Genomic DNA, 14,816 nt, shown 5'->3' on the forward strand with positions numbered 1-14,816 from the left:
TGGTCTCTCCATTCCTCAGTTTACCACCACATTAATAATGGCCATTCTGGCTGGGATAAGGTGGTATCTCCTTGTGGTTTTAATTTGCATTTCCCTAATGATTAGTGATGTTGAGCATTTTTCATATGTTTCTTGGCCATCTGTATATCTTCTTTTGAGAAACGTCTATTCCTGTCATTTGCCCACTTTTTAATGAGATTGGTTTTTTTTTTTCTTGCGGATTTGAGTTCCTTGTGGACTCTGATTATTAGTTGATTATTAGTTCTTTATCAAGTGCATAGTTTGCAAATGTTTTCTCCCACTCTGTGGGTTGTCTGTTTACTTGAATGATTCTTTCTTTTGCTGTGCAGAAGTTCTTTAGTTTAATTAGGTCCCACTTATTTATATTTGGTTTTGTTGCATTTGCTTTTGGGGTCTTGGTCGTAAATTCTTTGCCAAGGCTGATGTCCAGAAGAGCTTTGCCTGGGTTTTCTTCTAGAATTTTTATAGTTTCAGATCTTAGCTTTAAGTCTTTAATTCATCTTGAGTTGATTTTTGTATATGCTGAAGGATAGGTATCCAGTTTCATTCTCCTAACATGTGGCTCACCAGTTTTTCCCAGCACCTGTTGAATACAGTGTCCTTTCCCCAGTTTCTGGTTTTGTTTGCTTTATCAAAGATCAGTTGGTTGTAAGTATTTGGCTTTATTTCTTGGTTCTCTATTCGGTTCTTTCGGTCTGTGTATCTACTTTTATACCAGTACCGTGCTGTTTGGAAACTATAGCCGTGTAGTATAGTTGGAAGTCGGGTGATGTGATGCCTCCAGATTTGTTCTTTTTGCTTAAGATTGCTTTGCCTATTGAGGCTCTTTTTTGGTTCCAAATGAATTTTAGCATTGTTTTTCTAATTCTGTGAAAAAAGAATGTTGGTATTTTGATAGGAATTGCACTGAATTTGTAGATTGCTTTAAGCAGTTTGGTCATTTTCACAATATTGATTATTCCAATACATGAGCATGGGATATATTTCCACTCGTGTCATCTGTGATTTCTTTCAGCAGTGTTTGTAGTTCTCCTTGTAGAGATCTTTCACCCCCTTGGGTACATATATTTTTTTGCATTTATTTTTTGTTTGTTTGTTTGTTTAGTAGAGATGGGGTTTCACCGTGTTTGCCAGGATGGTCTCGATCTCCTGACCTCGTGATCCACCCGTCTCGGCCTCCCAAAGTGCTGGGATTACAGGCTTGAGCCACCGTGCCTGGCTTTTTTTTTTTTTTTTTTTTTTTTGAGACAGAGTCTCACTCTGTCGCCCAGGCTGGAGTGCAGTGGCCGGATCTCAGCTCACTGCAAGCTCCGCCTCCCGGGTTTACGCCATTCTCCTGCCTCAGCCTCCCGAGTAGCTGGGACGACAGGCGCCCGCCACCTTGCCTGGCTAGTTTTTTGTATTTTTTAGTAGAGACGGGGTTTCACCGTGTTAGCCAGGATGGTCTCGATCGCCTGACCTCGTGATCCGCCCGTCTCGGCCTCCCAAAGTGCTGGGATTAGAGGCTTGAGCCACCGCGGCCGGCTTGCAGCTATTATAAAAGGGATTGAGCTCTTGATTTGATTCTCAGCTTGGTCATTGTTGGTGTATAGCAGTGCTACATTGATTTTGTGACCTGAGGCTTTACTGAATTCGTTTATTGAATCTAGGAGTCTTTTGGAGGAGTCTTTAGGGTTTTCTAGGTATAAGATCATACCATTGGCAAACAGATAGTTTGAATTCTTCTTTTCTAATTTGAATGTCCTTTATTTCTTTCTCTTGCCTGATTGCTCTGGCTAATTAATTCAGCTGACAATTTTGCAAAGAAAAGCGGGTGTCAGCCTGGGAAAAGGCGTACAGGAAGACAGCTCAAAGTGAGCACGTCAGATTCAGGGCGAACAGGTGTGTGTGGAGCAGGGTTTGAGGGCTACCAAGCAGAACTCTCAGATCGTAGAGGGAGGACCCGTTCTCCCCCACCGTCGGGGTGGCTGGGCTGGTCGTTGTGGGGAGCCGGCTCATGGCCCGCATGGATGCCCTTCCCTCTGCGAGTTGTGTGTGTGCAGACGCTCTGCCCTGTGCCACCAGGAGTGTGTCCTTTGTTATTTCACACTCAGCCTGCATGTGGGCGGCAGATGCAGGAGACAAGGAGACATGGGACATGTGGGGGTAAGTTCAGGATGGGCAGGTGGAGAACCCATCTTGGTGGTAATGGAATGGTTTTAGTGGGTGGAAGTTACAAAGAGGCTTGTTTTGGCTTACCATGGAGTACAAGGGTACCTTGGGGGAACCAAGCTGTCCAAATACAGAACTGGCTCTTTGCAGGCTGGCCAAGCCAGTGTGTGTTGGGGACGTTGCTGAGAGGATCTTGTCCTGCTGAGGGCTAGATAGGACTCTTGAACGGCCCGAGTCAGGCTTCCCATGGGAGGTCCCGGGGCCCCAGCACATGCAAGACTGAACCTGTAGGGCCCACAGAAGGGCTGGCAGCTAATGGTCGTCATCCCAACTGCGGCGGGGACCCCTTGGCCTCCCTGGGCTCCAGCTCCAGGCCTGGAAGGGCTGAAAAGGTGGACACAGTCACAGCTGACAAGAGGTCTGAGGAGCAGCTTGTAACGAGCTTCATTGGCTGACAATTTTTTTTTTTTATTAAAAAAAATTTTTTTGAGACAGAGTCTCCCAGGCTGGAGTGCAGTAGCACGATCTTGACTCGCTGCAAACTCTGCCTTCTGGGTTCAAGCAATTCTCCTGCCTCAGCCTCCTGAGTACCTGGGATTAAATGCAGGTGCCACCACCTGGCTGATTTTTGTATTTTTGGTAGGGATGGGGTTTCACCGCGATGGCCAGGCTGGTCTCGAACTCCTGACCTTGGGTGATCCTCCCACCTCGGCCTCCCAAAGTGCTGGGATTACAGGCATGAGCCACTATGCCCAGCTGGCTGACAGTTTTATGTTACCACAAATGCAGCTCCTTGTCAGGGCAGGTTTGTGGTTGGGCTACAGTTTATTAATGAGATTACAAATCATGTGTCTCTCCTGCGTGTGCCCACTCTCCCTGCAGGCCTGTGTGGCACTCGGTAAGCAGCGGGCTCAGGGAGAGCATCCTGGATGGTCACCATGCAGGTGAGACGAGGAGGACACTTGGAACCAGGCATTGGATGTGAGCCCCGCCGCATGGGAGGGAGACGAGGGGACGCTGGGCACCTGGGGGACCTGTGGGCCAGCTGGCTCTGGGCTTGTGCTCGGGAAGTGAATGGTGGATTCTGACTCCCATGCACCCCTGCAGGCCCCTGGAATCACTGGCCTCATCCTTCACCCCTGCCAACCACACTTGCCCTATGCCTCTGAAGCTCCCCCACTAAGGGGGTGGAGTCTGATTTCCTGCTGCTTGGCTGTGGGCTCAGCCATGTGATTTGCTTTGACCGAGGGGATGTTCACAGGGCATGTGGTACCCTGAACTGAGAGCTGCATTGACCAGGCTGCTGTCCTGTGTTGCTGCCATCAGTGAGGGTGGCTAGCCTGCTGGTCAGGAGGAAGATGAGGGAGTAGGGGGCAGAGCTCAGCTGCCCCCGCGGCCTGACTTGGACCAGCCAACCAATGCTGACTCTGCTGCTGAGATCATGTTTGTGTTCGTTCCTCAGCAAGAACTAGCTCGTACATGGTCCCAGCAACAGAAAAGGAAGCCCAGAGGTAGCGAAGTGACACTCCTGAGGCTCCACAGCCTCCCCCCTGGGAGCTGTGTAAGAAATGACCCCCCCAAACCCTCCATCCTGGCAGCTGAGGGATGAAGGAGACCCAGTCCTCCCGTTGTCCTACCTTCTCAATGTCTAGTTGGGACCCTTACAATGTCTGGTTGTTCTCAATGTCTAGTTGGGACCCCTACAATATCTTGATTTTTTAATGTTGACAATTGTGGTCAGCTGAAAAATCCCCCCCACCCACCCCCCACCCCAAGGGAAAAAGAACCCGTGAATTCAGGTGACCTGATTTGGAAATAGTCTCTGCAGATGTGATTGAGTTAGAGGTCTCAAGATGAGATCTTTCTGGACTAGTCATAGGCCTGAAATCCAATGGGAAGTGTCCATATATAAGAGGGAGGCGGAGGGAGGTTACACTGAGAAGATGAAGTGAAGATGGAGGCAGAGACAGGAGTGGTGTGGCCATGAGCCAAGGAACTGGAGGCTGGAAGAGGCAGTGAGGGCTCGTCCCCTAGGTCCCCTGGAGGGAGCTCAGCCCTCCTGACCCCTTGATTTCGGCCCAAGGATACTGATTTCAGACTTTTGGCCCCCAGAACTGGGAGAGCATAAATGTCTTTGCTTTAAGCCACCTGGTTTGTGGGACTTTGTTGCCCCAGGAAACAAATACAACAGTATATTCCACACTGTAAAGTGTGCTATGCCAGGCGGACCGTGCCTGAGGCTAGACCGGCCTGTGGTCTGCAGCATTGACCCCTTCTGATCCCCCTGAGGGAGCCTCTGCCCGCCCCAGGCCAGGGTCTCAGTGCATCTGGCTCAGTCTCTGCCAAGGCTACAGACCCTCCCTCTTGCGCCTTAGTGTGCTTGAGATGAAGAGCTGGCGCTGTGTCCTCAAGCCGCCGAGGGGTAGTCCTTGGGTGGCTGGCCACGGTCTCAGGGGCAGGAACAGCACAGGGGGCTGAGCAGGGTTTTCGGGTGCTGTCCCTGCCTGGTCCTCCAGCTGGCCGAGCTGACTCCTCCTGCCCGGCTCAGCGAGGAGGGGCCCAGCAGCAGAGAGGTCAGTACCTTGGACAGCGACCTATAGCCCAATGTGAGCTGAGGAGGGCTCTGTGTGTGTGTGTGTGTGTGTGTGTGTGTGTGTGTGTGTGTGTGTTCACGTGTGCATGTGCATATGTGTGCACATGTGTAAGTGAGTGGGGGATGCAGGGTCCCACAGCCGGCTGAGCCATGCCTCCTTCGTCTGCCCTGCGGGTGGGTCTGTCAATACTTGGCTGAGTGGCCAGTGCCATGGACAAGTGGCTCTGCCCAGCATAGGCCTGTGAACTGACCTCTCTGAATCCTCCTGGGACAGAGGAGTGACGGCGACCCCCATCCTGTGAAATGACCCAAGAGAAGGCCTCTGGGGCTCCCTGGAAAGGGCCCCAAGCTGGATTTTTCATTTGCCAGGCCCTGGCCTCTAGGCCTTAAGCCCACGCCTTGAAGCTGGGAGGAGGGTGCTTTGCAGATCACCTGATCACCCCCTCCCCACCACAGGGCCTCACCCTGGGAGTCTGATTCCAAGGAGGATCCCCCTGCCAGGAATCCTGTCCCAGGCCTACAGCAGTTGCCTAATTGTGAGTGTAATTAACTACTCGCACCCTCAAAATTAGCAAGTGGCTAATTGTGCCTGTAATTATCAACTGCACCCGTAATTGACCGTGTGAGTGTTTTTTTGTTATGCAAGTCATTGTGCATGTGAATTGTGCCCAAGAAAAAGGAGGGTGGGGGGGCCTAGGACTGGGGGAAGGAAGCGGGGAGGGGGCCCAGGGCTGGGCAAGGAGAGAAGGTGGGAGGGAAGGGCCAGGACTGGAGGAGGGAAGAGGGTAGGAGGGAGGGGCGAGGGCTGGGGGAGGGGAGAGGGTGGGAAGAGGAGCCTAGGGCTCAGGGAGGGGAGAGGGTGGGAGGGGTGTGCCCAGGCCTAGGGGAGGGGAGAGGATGGGAGGGGGAGGCTCAGGGCAGGGGGAGGGGGAGGGTGGGAAGGAGGGGCCCAGGGCTGTGGAAGGGGAGAGCGTGGGAGGGAGGGCCCAGGGCTTGGTAGGGGGTGATTGCAGGGCTAGGGAAGGAGAGAGGATGGGAGGGAGGGCCCATGGCTGGGGGAGGGAAGGGGTCACCACTGGACCCAGCCCTGTGGCCTGCCCTGCCCTGCAGGGAGCTAGGACTGACCGACTCCTGAGGTGGAGGCTCCTGGGTGGGGCTCAGCATGGGCTCAGCCCAGCAGGGGCCGGAGGGCTGCCTGCCTTTTTGACCTCAGTTTCCCCAACCTTTGAGCTCAGCCTCCACAGGCCCAGGGTGGCTGGCATGGATACTGTGCAGGGCTCCACTCTTAATCCATGGCCAGTGTGGACTCAGACTCTTAGGGCAGGTGGGGTCAGGGGACTGGGCAAGTTGGAGAGCTTTGAGGACCCAAAGTCTGGTGTAGGAGAACCCGTTTGTGCCTGGACTCGTGGCCTGGGGGGCTGGGATTCTGTAGTGGGGAGGCGGGGCCAGGGCACCAAGGTGATCAGAGGGGCACAGTGGCTTGGGAGAGGCGGGCATAGCAGGGGGCCAGGTGCTGCCGCCGCGCGGGGCTGTGAGCCCACGACCCCCAGCTTGGCTGGGACTTGGCAGGAGAATGTCCTCCCTGGGCGGCGCCCACAGCAGACCCACCTTACGGCCACGTGCCAGGAGAATGTCCTCCCTGGGCGGCAGCCACAGCAGACCCACCTTACAGGCACATGCCAGAGCGGGTGCAGATGGATGGTTCGGAGGCTCAGTCTGGGCAGCTGGGGTATTGGGGCAGCCTGGGGGTTCCTGGATAGTTGTCTGCAGTGATGGGCAGTGAGTGGCCTGGCCCAGTCACTCATGGGCAGTCTCTCAATGCACAGACACTGCTGCACTGACCTTACATGGGGCCTGGATGGTTTGGGACGGAGGCTGTCCCGGCTGGGTCCCCTTCCTCATAGCCAGGCAGGTGCTGGGAGCCGATGCTTGTGCCCTCCAGAGGCCCATAGGGAAGGCGGGTCCTGACCACTGAGGGGCTCCGAGGTCAGGCCCAGGACTGTGGACTTTGTCCCAGTTGTGTTGGGAGACTTAGCGTTCCACACACACGGAAGAGACCTGGGAATGCAGCTCAAGTTCACGTCCAAACTCAATATGCTCTGGAGGGCCCCTTCCCCCACCCAGCATCACAGCCCCCTGAGATGGTGCTCTCTGCATCCTGGTGTCCTATTGCTGCGTCCTCCAGGGGCACGGGTGCTGTGTCCTCACATGGACAGAGCGGAAGGCCAAGGGGGAGCCTTTTTTATCAGAGCACCAACCTCGTGCTTGAGGCGGGAGCCCCTGGGACCAGATGGCATCTTATCAAAGGGCAGGAGGGAGAGAGCTGGGACTTTCTGCCCCCCACCCTCCACCATGCGAGGACGCCTGGATGGCACCATCTGTGTGGGGCAGGCCCTCACCCAGCACCAACCCTGTGGTGCCTGGATCCCGGACTCTGACCACCAGACCTGACCCATGTTCCCGTCCGTTGTGACCCAGTCCCGGCACTAGGTGGTTACAGCACCACACATGAGACCACTGGTTACCGGACATAGTGAGTTGGCCTCCTGGGCTGGTTAGTGTGGATAATAGGCCGGCTTCCTGGGCTGGTCAGTGTAGTTAATGGACGAGCTCCCACCTAGTTAGTGTTGCTAATGGGCTGGTTTCCTGGGCTGGTTAGTATAGTTAATGGGTTGTTTTTCTGGGCTGGTCAGTGTAGTTAATGGACTAGCTTCCCACCTGGTTATTGTTGATAATGGGCTGATTAGTGTAGTTAATGGGTTGTTTTTCTGCGCTGGTTAGTGTAGTTAATGGACTAACTTCCCACCTGGTTGGCTTCCCACCAGTGACTTTGAGGCTAGAGCTCTGTGGGGCGAGGGAGACACCTGGGCTGTTCTGGTTCTGTGTCCTGGGAGGTCCCCAGGGCCACAGGGAGGCCTGAGTTCAAACCCCACTTGCAGTGGGCGACTGCCCCTCTCTGAGCCTCAGTTTCCTCATCTGTAAAGAGGGGGTGACCATAACCTTTCCATGGCCGGTTCTATGGGACCCAGAGTAAGGCCCTGGGACAGGTGGCATTGTCTGTGCCTGTCCTCTCCATCCAAGGAGGCTCCCTGGGCATCGTGGATGGGCATGGAGTACCCGTGAGTCTTTGTGTAGGAGCCTGGTCCACAGGGCATTGTGCTGGGGAAGACTCCAGAGCTCACGTCCCCTCCCCTAGAGAGGACTAGGCCTGAACATGGCCCCCAGAGCCGCCCTTTGGGGACCAGCGGTCAGGTGGAAGGGCCCGGCGAATGCTGGACCACATGCCCGCAGAAGGCCCAGCTCATTGCCAAGGTGAGCCCCACTGAGGGGCACAGCACTGCTGCACGGCCTGGGTCGACCCTGAGGGGCCACTGAGATGGTGTGCCACTGTACCCTGGCACCCAGGCCTCCAGCAAGGCGCCTCCGGTTGCAGTGGTGACCAGCCTTCTGCCAAGCCATCCCAGGAGGCCTGGCCCAGGGACTTGATACTCCTCATGACCCCTGCCTGGGATAAGGCAATGACAGGAAAGAGGGAAGCAGGAAGTATGGAGAGGACAGGAGGCACGAAGGGCAGAGGGCGGGAGAGGCACCTTCAGAGGCCCAGCTGGTCTTACCACTGCAGGAGAGCCTCCACCTGAGGCTGGGGAAGCAAGGTGGGGAGGGAGGGATGCACGCAGCACCTGGCATCCGTGAAAGGGACTCCGGGGCTTGGTGGTTTTATCTGCTGATGTCGGCTGTGGTTGCGGAGGGTTTGCATCCAAACATGTCAGTGGCCAGAGGCCTATCTCTGTGCATGTGCTGCATGCGTGCTGCCTGTGTTTGCAAGTATGTGAACGAATGTGTGTGTGTGCACATGTCCATTGCATGCATATGCATGTCCATGTGGGTGTGCATGTGTGCTCATGTGTGTGCAAGCATATACATGTGTGCACATGCGTCTCTGTGTGCTGGCACTTCAGCCCATTATACTGTGCCCCCACCACAGGGGGAGGAGTCTACAGGGCTGGGGGCCCTGTGCTTGCTCCTCTAGACACCTCTGGGCACCAGGACCCTGAAACTCCTCAGAAAGTGCCTTGAGCCCCGTCTCTGGCCTGCTCAGGCCTCTTCTGCAGAACATTTTCACTAGGTCGACCTATCCCGAGGCCCAAGGGATACTGTTTGTGGGGGGCTTAGGTGAAGCCGGGACATGCTGGCTGGGGCATCCACATGCCTACACGCAAGCCCCCGGGGCACTGGGCAAAGCCTGAGGTAGGAAGAGAGGGAGGTGGGAAGAGAGGAAGGTGGGAAGAGCCACAGGCCCAGGCCAGCTCCTTCCTTGCTGCCACTTATGGCACCAAACTCCAGGGAGTCTGAGAATTCCAAATTGGTCCGGGCATTCCATGGAGTCCGGCAGGTGTCTATGCCAAGGTAGGAGGGGAATGTGATTTTGCTTGTTAGCTTCATGGATACCTTCTAAACCCTTTAAAACATTGAGACAGATGGCATGTGGCCCCACAGGTGTGAGGAGCGGGCCTGCCTTTGTTCTTCGTTTTCCCGCAGCCTAGGACAGCGCCTCGAGCTGCACAGGTGCTCAAGGAGTGTGTTTGGCGTGGATGCATCTCATGGTGGCCACCACCTCCCCCGTGTGCACCCACCTGCCGTCCCGGAGCACCATCTGTTTCTCGAATGCTTGGAAGAAAATCAAGCCAGGGCGAGGCCGACTATGAAAAAGGGGGACTTTATTCAGTCTCTGGAGCAGCGCGCCCGCCTGCCCGCGCACAGCCGCTCCGCGAGGGTCCACTCAGTTCGGGGCCAAGACTGTCTGGCACTAGAAACATCACTGAAAACATCAACTCGCTTCCCTTTTTTTTCCTTTTTTTTCCTTTTTTTTTTTCTTTTTTGGTACAAAATGATACAAACAACAATACAAAATAGTTGTGCTGTTGACGATTACAAAAAAAGGTGGAACATTTGTCTAACCTCGCGATGCTCAGATTTGCAGGTGTGAGTACATCATACTTCAGTATCTTTCCCCAAAACAACTGTGGTCATGCAGGCTGCTGCACATTTTGTCCATTTTCAAAAAGAAACATGCAAAAAAAAAAAAAAATCAGAATGAAAAAAGGAGAGAAAAGAAAAGTAAAACACGTTCCAATTGTACAGAGAGGCGGTCCCCTGCTGGGCCTGTGGCGAGGTGCTGTCCCTCCTACAGCCCCATGGCGCCGTGAGCTGGGTCACGTGTGTCTGCGAGATTTTTGTGTTGATTCTTTTGGTGTTACTCCTTTGAGCACTGACAGAAATGGAGACTTCCCCTCGCCCGGCTTTTTGCTTTGGAGAGAACAGAATTCTCATCTCAGTGGACTGTGTGTGTCAGCTGGTGCTCACGCTAGGGAGACTGAGGCATCTCTGAGCGCCTGACAGTTGGACATTGCTCTGACACGTTGGTGGCGGGAGGCCTAGCATTTTGGATGTGCTGAAAGACACTAGAAAGAGAAACCTGCTGGTCCACAAACGGGGTTGCCCAGGCCCTGCAGAGCACTGTGGTCCTGGGCTGGGGGCTGCCTGCTGACCAAGGCCAGTCGTTCCTGCCACCCCCCACCTGCAGCACAGGTTTCTCCTGTTTGCAGAACAAAAATTCCCTAAAGGAACCAAACCATGCCCTGGCACCCGGCCAGCATTGGCCTCCCGATTTCCAGCAGGGGTCCCCTGGTTACAGACAGTCGTATCTACAAGCTAAGGAAGAGAGACGTTCAACACTAATTGTATGCTTAGCTAATGCTAACTCAAGTTCAGAGGTGGAGCTGGGAAGCTGCGGGAACCCCATCTTTCTCTGGCCCCCAGGGGCTCACCAGGGTGGGGGTAAAGGGGAGGCTGTCCAGCTGTCTGGAAGCAGGGATGGGCATGGGAAGCCCTGCGAATGTCCCTCCAGCTGGCACTGCAGCTTCAGCCTGCGTGATTTGGGCAAAATGAACGGGGGGCTTGGCAGTGACAAGAGGCTGTGGGAGAGGAGGGGAGCTGGTGGGAGGTGGCACCAACATCACCCAGCCCTCCTGGGTAGCGCGGCGGTGCTGGCGGGACTGGGGGCTCCTGGTGCTGGGTCCTGGGAACGCCAGCCCAGGGTTCAGGGAACCCAAGGAGGCCTCACAATTTCAGAGAAAGGAGTTCATGCTGCCCTGGCTCCCGGGTCATAGTCATACTTAGAACAATCCACACACACTCCTCACGACTGGAGGACAGACTTCCCCAAACAGCAGAGATTTCCAGTCCTTCCACTGGCCGCCCAGCCGTCCCTCCAATGGCGATGCCCCACACACTCAGGAGCATTCTTGTTTGCATAGCACAGCTCAGAACTGGGGGACCCCGGTGCAGCCCAGCCGGCTGCCCCTTGACCTCTGTGGGTCCATCTCCTGGACTGGCAGTCTGCAGAGGGGGGCACCCAGCACATGGCACAGTGAACTCTGCCCTCCCTGGGCAGCCATGGGAGGGTCGGAACGGACAGAGCTGGAGACTGGGGCCCCCGCTCGACTCTGAAGGCTGCGCAGGGGTGGCTGTGAGTTTGGTTTGGGTAAGGACCCTGACGTCCAACGGGAATGTGCTGTGAGCCTGGCACAGATGTGTGCACAAGGCCAAAGCTGTTCAGAAAAGGCGTGACCTTAGCCATGGGGAAGAGCCACAGGCTGAGGGGGGGCCCGGGTCCCCGGTGGAGCTCATGCTGCCCCCACAGGCACCCCGAGACACTCTCTGACTCCAGTGGCAGGTGCAGGGTGGGGCTCCGGGAGGCCTCCCGGTCCTTCCCCAGTGCTGGCACCGCCCTACCTGACACCAGGTCCTGTCCAGGACCCCTGGCACCTCCTTCCTTGGGAAGCCAGTTGTCACTGGCCTGGGAGAGACAGAAAGCTGACAAGCACGAGGCTTCCCCACATGGGGCCTGCCTCCTGCCCCAGCCCGAGGCGCCCAGACACAGCCATGCCAGAGGGAGAATGCACCCCCCGAGTTTTCTCATGCAGTGAACACAGGCAACCGAGCGCTCTCCCGGGGGTCCCAGGACACAGTCCCTCTTACTGTCTTGCATGACTGATTCCTTCCCCCCATTTGGCTTGAGTCAACCCAGCCCTGGAGATGCAGTGCCAGCCTCGAGGACAGCAGCAAGGCCGGACCCGCCGCTGCCTGCCCCGACATGGGCCCATAGGAGAGGGGAGGCACCGTCTGCAGTGTGCAGAGGCATCTATGCGACAGGTGGACACAGCAAGACGGGGCCTCCCGCCACCCACACAGGCCCACAAGCATCTGGCAGGAATCAGAAGCACACAGGCTGGGGACGGGGAGGCTGTGCAGCCTGCTGGGTGTGGTTCTGGTCACCACGCCCACCCGTAACTGCCCTCTCCCACTGCCAGGGAGGGTCCTTGGTTCCTGCCATCTGCACAGCCCCCCGGATGGTTAGAGCTGTCAAGAGTGTCCTGGGGTTTGAAGCGATGCATGTTGCGGGGCCTTTGATGGCGCCCCTTGCGGTCTGGTCACCAGGTTGGAGGGCTGGAGCCAGCCTGGTGACCAGACCGCTGGCTGGTTTGGAAAACTCACTCTTCTGGACCAAAGGCAGAGAGGATCTGGTGGCACTCGGGGTGACAGGTGGCCCTGATGGAGGCGTGGGCTGACTGGGGGTGGAGCCCTGGGGGCAGCCAGGGGCAGAGATGGGGAACACCCAGGATGAACCCTGTTCCCCTCCAGCCCCCGGCCTGAGCTCCTCACAGCATCCAGGAGAGGGTGGGAAGCAGCCACAAGGCGGGGGGTCGTCCGAGCCACACCGGCCCCAGGGCTCTCTGCTGCTGGGGCTGAAGGCTAAGCCTCCTGGCTGGCCTTGAATCCCAAGAGACCCAAGAGATGCCCCGCGCCCACCCCCACCCCCCACCGCCAACTGTGTACAGCAAAGGCTGCTGGGATTTGAATCCCACTCTGTTTTCAAACAAGTCACCCACTTTCTTTTTCTTAATAAAAGACCAAAATAAAAATGAAAGAAAGAAAGAAAGACACAGTCTCCCCCATTTCTGAATGATGCCTTCAGAGCTGGGACTAGCTGGGGTCAGAGGCCGCTCGGGATAGGAAGGTGGGGACGGTCTGTCAGCTTTAGTCACTCCTGAGTTTGAGGGAATCTGATACATGTACCAAAAGGCACTTTCTTTTTTTTTTTTCTTTTTTTCTTTTCTTGTCTTTTCTTTTTTTTTTTTTTTTTTTTTTAAAAACAGTGCTTCTGTTCTAGGAAATTCAAGTGAAGACAGAGTGCCTCTTGCTGTCCTTCAGTGCCAGCTGGCGCGGTGCTGGGCAGCGGCCGTGTGCAGGGCGCCGTGGGGTGGGTGCTCATGCTAGACAGCTCAACGTGGGGGTGGGGGGCCTTCTAACAGCACTAAGGACACGGCCGCAGGGAGACTCGGGAAGACCGGCCGCCTCCGCTCAGTCCTGCTCCTCCGGCGTCCGAGTGCGGCTCTCACTTCGGGTGCGAAGACGCGAGGTCAGTCAATCCTCTTCACCGCCTCCATACATGTCCGCCAGCTTCTTGAATCTGGGCCCCCAATCGTTGAGGTAATCGTAGTCTTGGTCCCCGGAACTGGATGAGTTCAGAGAGCTGACGGAGCCTGCGGTGGAGCCGCTCCCCTCGTAGTCGAAGACCAGCAGGGAGTCATAGGGGGGTGCCGTGGGGTCGTTGTCGGCAGCCCGGAGTCCCTGGAGGTCACAGACACAGGGTTAGAGTGCAGGGTGCACTGTCTCAGCCCCAGGATCTGATGGAACGGAAAGCGGGGCCCAGAAGAAGTGGGGAGTTGCATACAGTAGGTGTCCAATAAGTGCTCTCTGCATTTAACTGAAGGGCATTTCTGAATAGAGAAGGGCATTTGTGAAGATGGAGCGTGGGAGTGTTGGAGGGGCAAACTCAAATCCAGCAGCGGCCTGTGGGCAGGGGAGGCGGAGGGTTGGGTAGGGCCTGTGGCTGGAGTTCAGCTCCTCCCAACCCAAGGGCAGGTGAGGGGGGTGTGGGGAGGGGGAGGAAGGTGTGGGGGGAGGTGGGGGTGAGGGGGTGTGGGGGAGGGTGAGGGTGTGGGGGAGGGTGAGGGTGTGGGGGAGGGTGAGGGGTGTGGGGGAGGGTGAGGGTATGGGGAGGGGGAGGGGTGTGGGGGAGGGGGAGGGTGTGGGGGAGGGTGAGGGGGTTTTGGGGGAGGGTGAGGGGGTTTTGGGGGAGGGTGAGGGTGTGGGGGAGGGTGAGGGTGTGGGGGAGGGTGAGGGGATTTTGGGGGAGGGTGAGGGTGTGGGGGAGGGTGAGGGTGTGGGGGAGGGTGAGGTGGTTTTGAGGGAGGGTGGGGGGTTTTGGGGGAGGGTGAGGGGTGTGGGGGAGGGTGAGGGGGTTTTGGGGGAGGGTAGGGGGTGTGGGGGAGGGTGAGGGGGTTTTGGGGGAGGGTGAGGGGTGTGGGGGATGGTGAGGGTGTGGGGGAGGGTGAGGGTGTGGGGGAGGGTGAAGGGGAGAGGGAGGGGGTTTTGGGGGAGGGGGAGGGGGTGTGGAGGAGGTTGAACACAGCCCTGCGTGTTGATCCTTTGCCTGGCTCACAGGTAGGAATCCTCGTCCTTGGAAAGAGAGCCGGCTGAGGGAGGTGATTTGCCCAGGCCACCCAGCTGGAGGGGCAGGGCTGGGCCTGGAACCCAGGTCTGAGCTGCCTCCTCCCCACGGCGGCTACCGGCACTGTGGAGACTGTGGAGGCAGCTGCTGTCTGTGTGCTACTAGAATTTGAGTTTTAGAGGAGACATCTTGCCCGGGACCCCCACTGCTGAGGGGCACACACCTCGTTGATGAAGTCACCGATGTCACCTGGGTGCGGCACCATGGGCCTGACCGGGTACTGGGGCTCGGCACCCACCGGCCGCTCATCCACGCGACGCACGCCGGGGGCTTTGCTTGGCACGTGCCCCATGGCTTCCGGCTGCTGCAGCTGGCTGAGGTCGTAGTCCTGGGGGAGGGAGCCGGGAGGAGTCGGGGCAGCACAAGAATCCGCCGAGCCCCTCTTCCGCCCTGCATCCTGTTCTGTGACCTGGG

At 56.8% G+C, this 14,816-nt stretch overlaps 1 protein-coding gene and 1 pseudogene across 2 annotated transcripts in view; both read right to left on the reverse strand.

Moving 5' to 3' along the window:
* Positions 1–9,471: 9,471 nt before the first annotated feature.
* LOC104663885 lies at positions 9,472–12,222 on the reverse strand (annotated as a pseudogene). The gene is made up of 3 exons (XR_004052751.1): positions 12,113–12,222; positions 11,561–11,624; positions 9,472–11,164 (listed from the first exon to the last, which is right to left on the reverse strand). The product of XR_004052751.1 is annotated as an uncharacterized LOC104663885 (transcript).
* Positions 12,223–12,977: 755 nt separating this feature from the next.
* Positions 12,978–14,816, reverse strand: part of CDH4 (cadherin 4) — a 704,949-nt gene continuing 703,110 nt past the window's right edge. The window contains exons 15-16 of the mRNA XM_030914248.1: positions 14,566–14,730; positions 12,978–13,459 (exon numbers count right to left, since the gene is read on the reverse strand). Coding sequence (XP_030770108.1) covers positions 13,253–13,459; positions 14,566–14,730 — 372 coding nt within the window. The 3' untranslated portion in view covers positions 12,978–13,252. The remainder of the gene's footprint in view (positions 13,460–14,565; positions 14,731–14,816) is intronic.

The sequence above is a fragment of the Rhinopithecus roxellana genome, chromosome 13 (assembly GCF_007565055.1).
Source record: "Rhinopithecus roxellana isolate Shanxi Qingling chromosome 13, ASM756505v1, whole genome shotgun sequence".
NCBI lineage: Eukaryota > Metazoa > Chordata > Mammalia > Primates > Cercopithecidae > Rhinopithecus > Rhinopithecus roxellana.